Below are 14,823 nucleotides of genomic sequence, written 5' to 3'. Positions count from 1 at the left end.
CCAGGACCGTTTGCTAAGTTCCTAGAAGAATGCGGTATCGTCCCACAGTACACTATGTCGGGTTCGCCCACTATGAATGGTGTTGCTGAAAGACGAAACAGGACGCTTAAGGACATGGTAAGGAGTATGATTTGTCATTCTACCTTACCAACATCACTCTGGGGAGAAGCACTTAAGACTGCAGCATATATCCTGAACAGGGTTCCAACTAAAGCGACTACCAAAACCCCTTATGAACTTTGGACAGGCAAGAAGCCTAGCTTAAAACACTTGCACGTTTGGGGATGTCCAGCTGAGGCAAGACCTTATAGGCCTAATGAAAAGAAACTGGACTCAAGGACGGTAAGTTGCTATTTTATTGGATACTCTGAAAGATCTAGGGGCTACAAGTTTTATGATCCCACGACTAAGTCGATTTTCGAATCAGGAAATGCCCGGTTCTTTGAGGATGTTGAGTTTGCGGGAGGAGATAAAGATAGGGATTTTGTCTTTGAAGAGGAATATGTTGATATTTCCACAGGTGCCATTGGCATTGATCAGGATCTCATTCCTGACTTTGTACATGACACAATAAATCAAGACAATGTAGAAGAACCTTCCATTCAAGGAATTGTTCCAGAAGATCCAAAAGAACAAACTCTACCACCTCAAGAACCTATGCCTCTAAGGAGATCCATTAGAGAAAGGAGAAGTGCAGTGCCAGATGATTACATTGTATTTCTCCAAGAACAAGAGAATGATATTGGAATGATGGAAGATGATCCGATCAACTTCCGTCAAGCCATGGAAAGTTCTAACTCTCATAAATGGATTGATGCCATGAATGAGGAGATTAAATTTATGAAAGAAATGACGTGTGGAATCTTGTTCCATTACCAAAAGATACGAAACCTATTGGTTGCAAATGGATATTTAAGACCAAGAAGGATTCGAAAGGTACTGTGGAGAAGTACAAGGCCCGTCTTGTCGCAAAAGGCTTTACACAAAAAGAAGGCATTGATTATAAAGAGACTTTCTCTCTAGTTTCTTCAAAAGACTCTTTCAGGACTATAATGACATTGGTGGCATATTTCGATTTTGAGTTACATCAGATGGATGTAAAGACAGCGTTTCTCAATGGTGACATTGATGAAACGATATATATGATGCAACTAGAGAACTTTGTATTGGAAAACCCTAATAATATGGTTTGCAAACTTAATAAATCCATCTATGGACTTAAGCAAGCATCTCGACAATGGTATTTCAAGTTTCATCAAGTGATCATCTCATTCGATTTTGAGATGAATTTAGTTGATGATTGCATATACCATAAGTTTTGTGGGAACAAATACATTTTTCTGGTTTTGTATGTTGATGACATTTTGCTTGCCAGCAACGATATAGGCTTATTGCACAAAATCAAGAAATTTCTAGCTAAGAATTTTGAGATGAAAGATTTTGGTGAAGCCTCTTTTGTATTAGGTATACAGATACATCGGGATCGCTCTAGGGGTATTATTGGATTATCACAAAAGAATTATATTAAAAAGGTTCTCAAGAGATATGACATGCAAAATTACAAACCAGGTAACACCCATGTGGCTAAGGGAGATAAGTTTAATCTCAGTCAGTGCCCCAAGAATGATTTTGAGCAAAAAGAAATGCAAAAGATTCCTTATGCATCAGCAGTAGGGAATCTAATGTATGCTCAGGTTTGTACACGTCCGGATATTGCGTACGTTGTTGGGATGTTGGGCAGATATTTAAGTAATCCAGGAATAGACCATTGGAAGGCAGTCAAACGGGTCTTGCGATATTTACAGATGAACAAAAGACTACATGCTCACATATCGGAGGTCGGATCAGCTTGAGATCGTTGGGTATGCTGACTCTGATTTTGCTGGATGCCAAGATAGTTTAAAATCTACGTCAGGCTATGTTTACCTGCTAGCTAGAGGTGCTATCTCATGGAAGAGTGTTAAACAGTCTCTTATAGCCCCTTCTACCATGGCAACAGAGTTCATAGCATGTTATGAGGCGTCAAATCACGGAATATGACTACGAAATTTTGTCACGGGGCTGCGCATAGTGAATGGTATAGAAAGACCACTCAAGTTATTTTGTGACAATAAGTCAACAGTGTTGTATTCCACTAACAACAGGAGCTCGACGAAGTCAAAACCTATAGACATCAAGTTCCTAGTTGTCAAGGAAAGAGTTCAAAGTGGACAAGTGTCTATAGAACACATTGGTACAAACTCCATGGTTGCGGATCCGCTTACTAAGGGATTGCCACCCAACGTGTTTCATGAACACACTGCTCGTATGGGTGTCATGTCATTTGAGGATATGGAATTTTAGTGGGAGTTTGTAATTTATATGTTTCTATGATATATAGACATATTTTCAGTTATTTCAGTTTATAGATACTTTAAGGTTATTTTCTGTAGAAATAAAGTTTTGGTTTTATTTACACTTTGATTTTGGTAATGTTTGATCTCACTATGGTTTAAGATTGGACCAGTTGGAAATACGTATGTTAAGATCACATTGCATGAAATTTCCATGCTACACATCCACATCATGATCCATGTCATTTAGTTATATCGGCATACGTGACCATTGATGAGTCGAGTTACGACAAATGTAACGAAGGCTGCTTTGATCCTATGTTGGTATGATTAATGGACCGGATTGAATATAGATACATTTCGGTAATAACAGCAAAGTTGAGCTCATACGGTTATTTATTTTATACAATGCATAATTATAAAGTTACACATATAGCCCAAGTGGGAGATTGTTGGAACCTTAATCCAACATTGGGCTTATGTGTGAATGATAATGTATTGTGGACTGTTATATATATTTAAGCCCATTTAAAAAGTGGTTTACTAAGGTTTTGGGCTTTAATGTATTTGATAGGGTGTGGGCCTTTAATGTGTAGAGACTTAAGGGTATTTTCCATCTTTATGATGAGCTGAAATGGCAATACCAAAAGATAACAAGGATTCAGTTATCTATTTATGGCAGTTATGGTCCCCAAATCACACGTTCAAGATTCAATTCTTTCTGACTTCCCATCAACAGAGAGATACAGAGAGAAAAATCAGAATAAGATAAGAAGGAGACCAACAAAGAAAGAACGTGTTGATTTGGAAGTCCAACTGCTCGACTCGAAACAGTGATTGGTTGTTATGAATCCAGGTATGTTTCCGTAGATTTGTTTACATTATCTCGATGATTTGACATGGAGGATCTTGGTTATTATAAATATTAGTTTAAGGTTTCAGCCTTGTACACTTACACTGGACTCCTCTTCCTGTACTCCATATTTGTATGATTGTATGAATGAAACAATTTTTTCGGTTCCGTTCCAATAAAGAATGTGGCGGTGTTCAGCTTGAACCACACTTCTAAAAAAAGATTGGTGTTTTTGTGTTTAGTATGGGCCCGTATACAGAATATCTCCTCCTCTGCCATATACAGGATTGCTGTCACTGGTGCAGGGGCGGGGCAACTACTCTTTCTAAAGGAAGGGAATCGAAGGGATTACCTGCAACTGCTACTGCCAGCCTTGAACTTGCAGGAGAGTTTTTTTTCAGATGAGAGATGAGCTGGACCGGGAATCCATATTTACATAAAATAATTTGTGGACCAAGCAAGGGCAGATGCAGGCAATTAACGATCTTACAGGTATATGCCATAGGAAGATATAGCTTATGAATGCCTTTTGACTAAATCGGCCATTGAGCCAGAGTCCTGCACTAGAGAGAGAGAGAGAGAGAGAGAGAGAGAGAGGGGGGGGGGGGGGGGGGGGGGATTTCAAATTCTATATACTAGTGAGCTATTGTGACAGATTTTAATTGTGAATAAACAAATTTGCCATTATTGCCCCCTTCCACCTCAGAAAATCTGATCGAATCCGAATCGAACCAAAAATCCAATTATTATAATATGTTTAGTTTTATTACTTTTAATACAAATGCTAACTTAACGAGCTGGTGACACATGGTGGTTCTGCCACATCTTTAGTTTGATTCCCTTGGAACTACTTTTGTTTAAAAATATTTCAAATTCAAATATTTAAATTTCGGTTCTACTTAAGCCCAGACCAAACTCGAAATCAAAGAATACTTGAAAAATTGGTCCGGTCTCGATTTCAACTCCAACCTTTCGATGTTAAGCTCAGACCAAAACCAAACCTAAAAATTTAGGGTCGGTCTTGATTTTAGCCTTATCCAAACGAAACCTGAAATTTTGGTTTGGTTTGGTTTGGGTATACTTGAATATACATCCCTAGGTTTGAGTTTAAGACACATTGGGTTCCTATAGCCAAGCCGTTTCTCTATATAGCATGCATCCCAATGTGTTTGTTCTCCAATAAATACTTGCCAAGTAGACATCGTATTTTGCTTTACAAACAGTACATTGTATTGTATCGCGTCTCAATCATTAAAGAACATTTTCTATGGGAAAAATTCTCAAGTAAGGAAGAGAAATGGTAATATAGTATGGTTCTAGTGGGTGATTTTTATTGACTTAATTTGCACTTAATGACCTTAAAATTTCTAAATCTCCAACAACTTTGATATGCCAAAGGATGAGATGGGAAGATATTATGGTAAGTCCCATGAAGTCAATGCGCAACTTGGATCCCTAGGAATCTTTGTTTTCTCTTCCAGCTCAATTGTAGGTTAGACACTAGTGAATTTAGCACCAAGAAAGAAAAGTTAAGACACTATTGAAGTCCAAAAATATTGAGGAATGCCAATAAAAAATCGTGGAGAGAGAGAAAGAGAGAGAGGACCCGAGCCTGATAACTGTACATGCATGGAGCTTGTGATAGAACTTATAGAATTCAAATTAAAAATCATCAATAATTAGACTAATTATCTAAGTATAAGCTGTTTGATCCAATGATGGATCAACATTCATTGAACATTGGTGCGCCAAAATTGTCCTAGAGGAGATGATCGATGTTTGGATCATAGAGAGCTCAAATCTGCCCATGCATATTGTTGATTTTGATTATAAAATATTATATGGGTTTTTTTCCACTTATGTGGATGTATTTTGGGATTTTACCATGTGGTTGAACCCATGTGAAACCCAAAAGTGAGAACTTAGGCTCCCAGTTCCCTTATTCAATTTTCGTTGCTATGTTGTTTTGCAAATTTGCAAAAAGCTGACCAATTCCTTGGGTAGCTTGCATTTATGTCTCTTCCTAACTTGTCTTTTGATAATTAGACACGAAAGCATGTACCACTAATCCCAAGTCAAATACCTAAACGCGGAGGTTCAATTCTTCCACAAGGAGAATCTTTGAAAGATTTTCTTTGACAATTTCTTCCACAATCAAATAGTGAACATGTATGATTTCCTTGAAGGCTATTTTGTTTTGGATTGATATACTGGGATTAAAGGACCCCTCCTTTTTAACAATCTATGGAGTGTAATTGCTAGAAACATCTTCAATTAATATTCTCGATAGATTTTAAGAATATTAGTACAATCTTCATTTCTTATTTATTTTATATAAAAACATTTAAATATTGTTTCCTATCCCTACAAACTTGTTCCTTGAAAAGTGACTGGAGAGGAAAAAAGTAGAATTTGATCTGAACCTTCAAGGGTCCAAATCTGGAAAGGGGTAAAGACTGAATAGACCTTAGATTAGTGGTACCTAAAAGCGCATTCAGCTTAACTTAGCAAAAGTAGAACCGAGTATATCCCCTATTACTTCCATTTTTATAACCATTTTCCGTTAATTATTCCCCGCGATTTGAGGGAAAAAGACTTGAATCCCTCTAGGTTACAAGATAAAGGGGGGGATGGTTAAGGGTTGAACCTATAAAGAGGGAGCAAAGTCTTAGAGGAAGGGACTTTTTTTCATGGAAAAATATTGGAGAGAGAGAGAGTGAGTGAAAGTAATTATTTACTTTTTGTAATTAACTTGAATATCAGAGAATTTTTTATAGGTATCACATCTGTGCCCCATTGCAGTAACAGAGAGAATGAATTACCATTGGATCATTAGACTGAGCTGTCGAAGGTAAACTTGAAAATACATCATAATGACTTATCATAAATTCTGGATCAAAATTTGAACCTACCGACTTCATAAACTAGAAACATAAGTCTAGTTAATCGTAAACTAGGGATCAAATATAAATGCCAAGGGGACTTAGTCAAGTAAACTCAAGTCAAGTCCACTAGCACTTGCTGGCAGGGCAATGTATTCTTGAGTATGGGCCCACCTGAAAAGGATCTAACATGCACGGGCGCCTATTACATCCTATTAGTAGGAAAATTAAAAGCAAGGAAATTCATTCTCAAGGTTTACTTTGAAAGTTGAGTATTCTCCACGATAGAAAATTCTTAAAATCAACTTATAAAGACAATATAAGTACCCGTCATTTCCTCCTCATTTCTCACATTAAACAACCTAGCAAATCTTGTTCTCTAACTATGGCTTATGCAGCTCTACCCTTTCTTTCTCTTCTCCTCATCATCCTTCCTTCTCTTACAATTTCCATCTCCAACTGTGGAGGACCTTGTCGAACCCTAGACGATTGCTCTGGTCAACTCATCTGCATCAATGGCAAATGCAACGATGATCCTGACGTTGGGACCCACACATGCTCCTCACCAGATGGTGGATGCAAACCGTCCGGCACTCTAACTTGCAAAGGAGGCGAAACCCATCCAACTTACACATGCTCACCGCCAGTCACACCTTCCACACGTGCCCGTCTTACAAATAATGATTTTAGAAAAGGTGGTGATGGTGGGGGCCCTTCAGCGTGTGATAATAGTTACCATGAGAACACTGAACGTGTAGTTGCCTTGTCCACTGGATGGTATGCAGGTGGCAGCAGATGTGGGAAGATGATCAAAATAAGAGCTAACAATGGAAGGACTACAACTGCTAAGGTAGTTGATGAGTGTGACTCGAGGAACGGGTGCGACGCTGAGCATGCCTACCAAGGTCCATGCGCTAACAACATCGTTGATGGTTCCAATGCTGTGTGGAACGCTTTAGGACTAGATATAAATGTGGGTGTGGTGGACATCACATGGTCCATGGCCTAGGTGGACATCACTAGGTAGTATAATTAGAATAAATGGAGAGACCAACTAGTTTAGTTTTGTACTACTATAAGAATTGGATGTGAGGTGGAGAAAAAAAATAACCTTTTTTTTTTCATGTATGGTTGGCTCTTTCCATGATTTAAATAAAAGCAAATGAAAGGTTCGCCCTACTTGACAGTTGTATTCATGATTTTATTTTGGGTGATTTAGACATACCCCTCATGTTTTACTAAATATTATAGATACCCCCTATATTTTGAAAATGATGACATGTATCCCTTGACCTCAGTCTTGTACATAGACTAAGGGGAAAAGACTTGGACACCCTCAACTTTAACCTCTAATAAAACCCAGATTTTTCTTCTAAAAACCAATCATATTCAATCTTATTGGATAAATTTTATAACCCTCATTAACTATCTCAAGATTTTATTTATGTCAAGTCTGCAACTTTCAAATCTCAAGGCAAGATAGAATTCTTGAAGAAGAATAAAATTATGAAATTTTGGATTGAAAAATCTACGGTTTTGTACAAAGAAGACAAGGTAGAAATGATGGATTAAAATAAGGTTGAATAGCTTACAGTTACCAGATTGAAGAGCTTGAAGATAACTTGTTTTGGGAAGATAAAACAAATAAAGATTATTGGGGAAATTGAAAATGTCGGGATTTTTGGTAGAAAAATCTTAGGTTTTATGTAAAGGGTTAGTTCTATGTACAAAAAGATGAATTGAAGATAAAGTTGAGTAAATATACTATACCATGAAAGTTGGAGAGTTTGAAGATAAATGGTTATAAGGAAAAAAAAATATCTCGACTTTTCACTAGAGGTTGAGATGAGGGCATTGGAGATTTTTTCCTTAGTCTATTTAGAAGACTAAGGTCAAGGGATGCATATCATCAATTTCAAAACACAGGGGTGTATCTCTACTATTCAGTAAAATGGAGGGGGGGGGGGCATCTCTAAATCACTCTTTTTTAATGATGAGGTGTCTAGACTGTAGGCCCGACTAGTAAGGAGAGGCAACTAGACTCTTAGAACACCATATCTCGTTCAAATCCCACATTTACATGCAATACCTCAAAAACAACACATTCCAAGTAAGCTGGGATAAACCCCTGTGGGGTGGTCAACAATGGGGTTGTAACTCAGGCTATCTCCCTTTTTGGACGGTGGTCTTGGCCATTACACCAAACACTTGTAGGTTATTCTATGTGAGTCTTAGCAAAAACTAACCTAAATACCCTTGTCTTCGATCCCATGCTAAAAATTCTTGATTTTAAACTCAGAACCTCTCCCATTCACTAGTGTGCTACTAGACCTTTTCTAGCTAGGATTCAATGACTGCCTGTGAAGAGAAACACAGATTTCCATATCTCAAGGTTTTCTACTTTTTTTTTCTTGCATCAAATACATTCATTAAAGAATATGTTTTGTAGCAAAAATTCTCAAAGAAGAAAGAGAACTATTGATATAGACTAATGATAAATTGATTAAAAAAAGCCACTCGAATTTCACTCGTTGAAGTGAATACAAAACCAAATATCTTTTTCGTTGTGTATCCCCCCCCCCCCCCCCCCCCCAAAAAAAAAAAAAAAAAAAAAAAAAAGATCTATGATTTTATGCACATGCCACACCAATGAATGAATTTTGAGTTTCTTTTTCTGAGGAGTTGTGCTTGAATGACCTCAAGATTGACCTAATTTCATCCATACACCTATTTTTAATAAGATTCCGGCTAGAAGCATACATGTACTGTAATGTGCTTCTCCATGGGTATCTGGTAACCATGTATGCAGGGGTATAATCGGTGATTTGACAGCATAAGCAATAAGAAATCCAAAATAGAATATTATTTCTAATGTTTTTCAACAAAGTTGAGAATTAGGAAGGATTGATCGATGAAATATGAATCGAACTCTAAATCTCGATATACCTCAGAACAATAAATTTTTGTTACCACGAGATATATTTGCAACTTCAGATCATTTGATCGGAATAAATGTTGGAATGGATACATTTGTTGATATGAATCACTTGAAAAATAAACCTATTCGTTTCGTAGCACATCTGCTACAAGATCAATTCAGATCGGCTTTGGTTCATTTAGAAAAGGCGGTTGGAGGAACTATGTCTAGGGCAATTAGAAATATACCATAACATAGGAACATTAAGAACTCAAATTATTATCGATACTGGAACTCATAGGAAGAAAATAGATTTATGGGGAATCAAATATGTAGTATTTACAGACAAAAGTATTTGGTTATTGTGGTATGATCAATATACTCCTAATGTCGAATTAGGATCAATTAAGAATAAATTAACGTAACATGCAAGTCCTCTCCAAACCGCAAGAGATAGTTTCCCATCATATGGCTCACCAACGTCATTTAACTTTGTGGGGGGCTCACTACGGGCAGGTTCAAACCACTTACAATACAAGGCTCTATGAAGGGGTTAGAACAAAAGGAACCTAGCAAGCGAAGGCTGAACAGTGGTAGTGCGCTAACTTTTCTGGCATGGAGGTGTGCATAGAACCATAGATTCTTTTCACTTGTATCTCAATGAAAAACATCAAGGGTTCCTATACGCATCCATGTCAAAAAAGTGTGAAATGAGATAGAAAAGTTTGAAATGAGGCCAATCTTGAGGTCAGTTCAAATTTATTTATATTCGAGTCAATTTATCGTGACCCGGTGATATATTATGGCTTTAGTGGGTGATTTTTATTGACTTAATTTTCATTTGAGTAATGCTGGGGTGACATAGGCTGGGCACTATGATTCTCACAGTTTTGACCTGGCACAGTATCCACGTTACTCACTTAATGAATCAGTTGCCACGCCATTTTTTATTATTAAAAAATAAATAAAAACCTAACGTCTTCTCCTCTTCTCTCGATTCTCTCCACTATGCACGATCATTTGAAGCTCACGATCAATGGTTCTTTATGCGAGGAGCTCTCGCCTCTGTGTTTCTGAACAGGGGCGGAGCTAGTAAAGAGCTGTGGGGGCAATTGCCCCCACAAAACTTTGAGACACCACTATATTTTCAACTAATTACATGCCCCATTTCTCCCCACTCCCTCACCTCTCTCCCCATTTGCCCCCACACCCTCATCTCCCTCCACTTTTAGCCCCCACACCCTCACCTCCCTCCATTCAAGTTCTTCAACTATACAACTAATCATAGTTCGCCCCACTACAAGAAAATCTTGGCTCCGCCCCTGGTTCTGAACCAGAGATCGTCTCTCTCTCTCTCTCTCTCTCTCTCTCTCTCTCTCTCTCACAAGGTTCGTTTGATTTCGAGTTCTCTCTGTAACATCTAGGGTTCCTCATTTAACCGATATATATATCATCTCGACTGAACTAATTTTTTTATTTCTAACCAGCTCTCCTCCTCTGAATTAAGGCTTGTGGCCTTGACCTCCATTTCTGAATTTGTGGATCTCTGCAGCTAATTTGTTCGAGAAATCATATCTCCATCATCCAAACCTGTAAGTAACAAATCTCTCTCTCTGAACTTCTCTTGAAGTCTCTCTATCATGGTGACACCATTAGAAGCTTCAGCTCTTGATCATATTCGACACCACCATTGAATCTCTGATTTATAATTTTAGGGTTTCTTCCAATTAGAGCCACAAACTCTAATTTGAAATTCTCAATAGAGCTTCAACAATCGCAGATCTTCATTGAATCTCTCTCTCTCTCTCTCTCAAACCATTGGATCTAGTTTACAGTTATGAAGAATTTAGGTTGGTTACCAAAAACAAAGTTCCTTCTTTCATCTTTCTTTTTTCTCATTTTCAGTCTTCTTTGCCGAGTGAAGTTGATTATGGTAAGAAAATTTATTTTTATTTGGAATCTGATTTATGTAATTTGTAGAGATCTACTATTCTCAAGTTTTTCTTATCAGATTGATCTCTTTTTCTGATCATGTTTGATTTGAATTCTAACGTGAAAACTTGATTTTAGTGGCTAAATTAACTTGTTTTTCAGATAATATACTAATCACTAATATACTGATAACTAATCAGTTGGTCATAACGAGAGTTCGAGAAAACTTGAAATATATCAGCACACAAATCTGCATTTTCATTGAAAATATTTAACTTTGGAACATATTTTACATGTTTGAATCTATTACTATAGCCAATGCTTGCATATTCATCGATTTTTTACAATTAAAGATTAACCAAAATACTTCACATCCACACAATTACTTCAGATAGATAAGTTCTACATATACTTACAAAAAGGGGAAATTCCAGTGAAGTTAGAATGGAACACTAGATTTGAATAATGAATCATTGAATGTCTGTAAATTCGAAAAAATACAATGCCAATGGGAAAAAAAATTGATAATGATAAAAAAAAAAAAGGATCAAGAACAAGATAATCAACAGAACAATATATACCGTATCATTTTTAAAGGACCTCATTAAATTTTGATTCAATGGTGGGTGGGTACATGAGAAGTTCGGCCTAGACTACGTTCTATGTTTATATATGTATACATAAAGATCTATCATCTATGTGCTCTTGATTTCCCTTTGTTGGTCCTAATTTCTCTTTGTTTAATCCTGTTTTTGTAATTTGGTTTCTCTTTTTAATTGTTTATATTATATTGTTATCAATATATTGTTACCAACACCCATTTGACATGTGGCGTCGATGACGTAAGTAATAAGAGAGAAATTTCTCTTTCTTGTCCGCACATCCACTGCTAGAAATCTTAACTTTTAGATTTCAAATCTTAAAAAGAATTGTGGGATCCACATGGATTATCATATTAGTAATCGAACACCACATCCTTCTAGATTTCATTAAAAAAGCTCATGATAAAAAATTAAAAAAACTGGAAAAAAGCAACATTTTTCAAACTTGATCAATGGTGTTGAAAATGGTCACTTACCGAACACCCAAATTTAAAATTAAAATACAACGATGAAAAATAACCTTTTTTTTTTTTTTTAATTCATAGAATTTCATCCTCTACAACATTGTTGTATTAGATCATATTTATCAAGAAATTTAGTGTTTTTTTTTACTTTGGGTAGGAGAGAATTTTTCTTCTATTATTGCTTATGTCATCAACGCCACATGTCAAAATAATGTTGGGCTGTGAGCAAACAATCACTCGTCAAATGGTTGAGGTGCCGTGAGCAAAAAAGAGTCGTGATGAATGCACACAGTCTTGGTAGGTGGTTGGGTATGTGACTGATGTAGCAAGGGCACAGAACCATTGATAGTTTTTGTAGAAGGTTAATTTGGTAAGGCATCTAGGCCGTACATATGTCCAGATATTAGATTAATAAGAGATCAAAACTAATTGATTTTCTCCTAAGTGGTGCTCAAAATGCCCAGCTCATCTGAAGGGTAGAGCTCAAATGTCAATTTTGCCTAGTATATAAACTGAGTAGGGTAGACTTTTGAATTGGCTTTGAATCAACTCAGATCCCTTGATTTTAACAAAAATCCCAAGAATCAAGGGAATAGATAACAAAGTTCGAGAGAATCTTTTCCCTTCTCAATATCCTCTTCTAAAGGTAAGGAATCCCTGTTGGAGATCCATAAAGATTAGGGATCTCGACGAGATTCCTTATTTGAAGAGATTCCTCAAAAAAAGCTATAAATAGAGGAGGAGACTCAGAAGGAAGGTGTTCGAAAGATTAGAGAGTTCATTACTGATTAACCAAAAAATTCTAATTTGATCGTCGAAGATTCATTAGCAAGTACCACACTGGTGCTGATAGGATGAGGAGTATCTTGAGAGAAAGCAACTGTAGAGTAGATCGAGGTGAACTCAAATCCACCTCTACAATTTTCATCAAAACACACAGGAAAAATATGTGTGATTTTGTACCCTTGCCACGTCAACCGCATATCCAACCACGTACCAAGACTACCTGCATTCATTAGTATTCTAAAGTGTTAATATTCTAACTAGAAAGTCTTCACTCGATCAATATCCGACTGAGGTGTTACGGATATGGAATCATAGATTTATTTTTACAAGATATACAAATACACATCTTTTATGGGGATTTGCATTTTTCTATCCCAAGGAAACAGGTCAATGGTTATGTGTCCATAATACGTCAAAGTATTGACCGAGTGAAAGACTTTCTAGTTAGAAAATTATTATTCTTATTATAATAGTAAATTACGGAGCAAATGTATAGCCCGAAGAGTACTTAGTCGGCAAGCCCACTTGCACTAGCTGCCAACGATGTTTTCTCCAATATGGCCTACATGAAAATTCTAACGGAAAATGCTGGAATGACATTTGTAAGAAAATCAAAAGCAAGGAAACTTGCTGTCAAGGTTTACATTGAAAGTCAACAATTCTCCATAATAAAAAATTCAAAAATTCTCCTTAGAAAGACAATATAAATACCCATCACTTCCTCCTCATTTCTCACATCAAGCATTAATTAATCAAATCTTGCTCTCTAACTATGGCAACTCATGCAGCTCTACCCTTTCTTTCTCTCCTCCTCCTCTTCATCAACCTTCCATCTTTTATAACTGCCCAATCCAACTGTGGAGGACCTTGTGGAACCCTAAACGATTGCTATGGTCAACTCATCTGCATCAATGGCCAATGCAACGATGATCCCAATGTCGGGGCCCACACATGTTCCTCATTAGATGGTGCTGATGATGGATGCCAACAGTCCGGCAACTTAGTTTGCTCAGACGCAACCTACCCAACTTACTCGTGCTCGCCTCCAATCACATCTCCCACACGTGCCATTCTTACTCATAATAATTTTGAAAAAGGTGGTGATGGTGGGGACGCCTCAAAGTGTGATGAGAGTTTCCATGACAACACTGAAAGTGTAGTTGCCTTATCTACTGGGTGGTACCAAGGTGGGAGCCTATGTGGGAAGATGATCAGCATTGCAGCTAACAATGGAAAGACTACAACTGCTACGGTAGTCGATGAGTGTGACTCGATGCATGGGTGTGACAAAGAGCATGATGGCCAACCTCCATGCGACAACAACATCGTCGATGGTTCCGATGCTGTATGGCAAGCTTTGGAGCTTGATATAGATACAGGTAGGGTCGACATCACATGGTCCATGGCCAACTAGTTGGCACCGCGAGTCGTTTTACTTTTCTTTGAAAATGTGTGGTGTCTGATATGTTTCTCCTGTGCTCCATGTTTCACTGGATAGTATAGTTAGAATAAATGGAGAGACTAGGTTGTTAGTTTAGTAGTGGTGTGAGAATTGGATGTGAAGTGGAGATAAAACTTTGTCTTTCATTTGTATCTGGCTCTTTCCATAATTAAAATTAAAAATAAATAAAGCAAATGAAAGATTTGCCCTACTGGACTGCGGTATTCTATGTGAGACTAACGGAAACTTACCTAAATACCCTTGTCTTCAATCTCATGCCAAAAAAAGTTTATTTGAATTTTGATAATAGGATGTAGTTTTTGGCTAACGCCCTATTCTCTCTCTTGCCCGTAGTGAAAAAAGAAAATTTTCTGATCTAATTACCTTGTGACATTCAAAAACATGATCAGATGCAATGGAGTTGTAGAGGACAATTAAATGAACTTTAATTGCATGATCAGATGCAATGGAGTTGTAGAGGACAATTAAATGAACTTTAAAATAAATAAATGAAATAATTATTTTTCACCGTTGAATTTTATTTTTAAATTTGTGTTCTCGCTTGCCGTCTATTTTCAATACCTTGGAATCAAGCTCGAAAAACAATGTTTTT

The 14,823-nt window shown here is 37.0% G+C and overlaps 2 protein-coding genes across 2 annotated transcripts; both read left to right on the top strand.

The window, feature by feature from the left end:
• The first annotated feature begins 6,407 nt into the window (after positions 1 to 6,407).
• Positions 6,408 to 7,247, top strand: LOC147384778 (kiwellin-like). The gene has a single exon (XM_086426877.1). The coding sequence runs from the start codon at positions 6,454 to 6,456 to the stop codon at positions 7,075 to 7,077; it is 624 nt and encodes a 207-aa protein (XP_086283003.1). The 5' UTR covers positions 6,408 to 6,453; the 3' UTR covers positions 7,078 to 7,247.
• Positions 7,248 to 12,486: 5,239 nt separating this feature from the next.
• Positions 12,487 to 14,421, top strand: LOC147384777 (ripening-related protein grip22-like). The gene has a single exon (XM_086424717.1). The coding sequence runs from the start codon at positions 13,542 to 13,544 to the stop codon at positions 14,181 to 14,183; it is 642 nt and encodes a 213-aa protein (XP_086280843.1). The 5' UTR covers positions 12,487 to 13,541; the 3' UTR covers positions 14,184 to 14,421.
• The last annotated feature ends 402 nt before the right edge of the window (positions 14,422 to 14,823 follow it).

The sequence above is a fragment of the Akebia trifoliata genome, chromosome 15, assembly GCF_017979445.1.
Source record: "Akebia trifoliata isolate Shusen 1 chromosome 15, ASM1797944v1, whole genome shotgun sequence".
Classification (NCBI taxonomy): domain Eukaryota; kingdom Viridiplantae; phylum Streptophyta; class Magnoliopsida; order Ranunculales; family Lardizabalaceae; genus Akebia; species Akebia trifoliata.
Note: the sequence above shows the minus strand (reverse complement) of the source record. Positions and strands in the feature narration are given on the sequence as shown.

Bases quoted from the DNA above. Each gene is read 5' to 3' on its own strand.
- LOC147384778 (XM_086426877.1), top strand. From the start codon at position 6,454: ATGGCTTATGCAGCTCTACCCTTTCTTTCTCTTCTCCTCATCATCCTT.
- LOC147384777 (XM_086424717.1), top strand. From the start codon at position 13,542: ATGGCAACTCATGCAGCTCTACCCTTTCTTTCTCTCCTCCTCCTCTTC.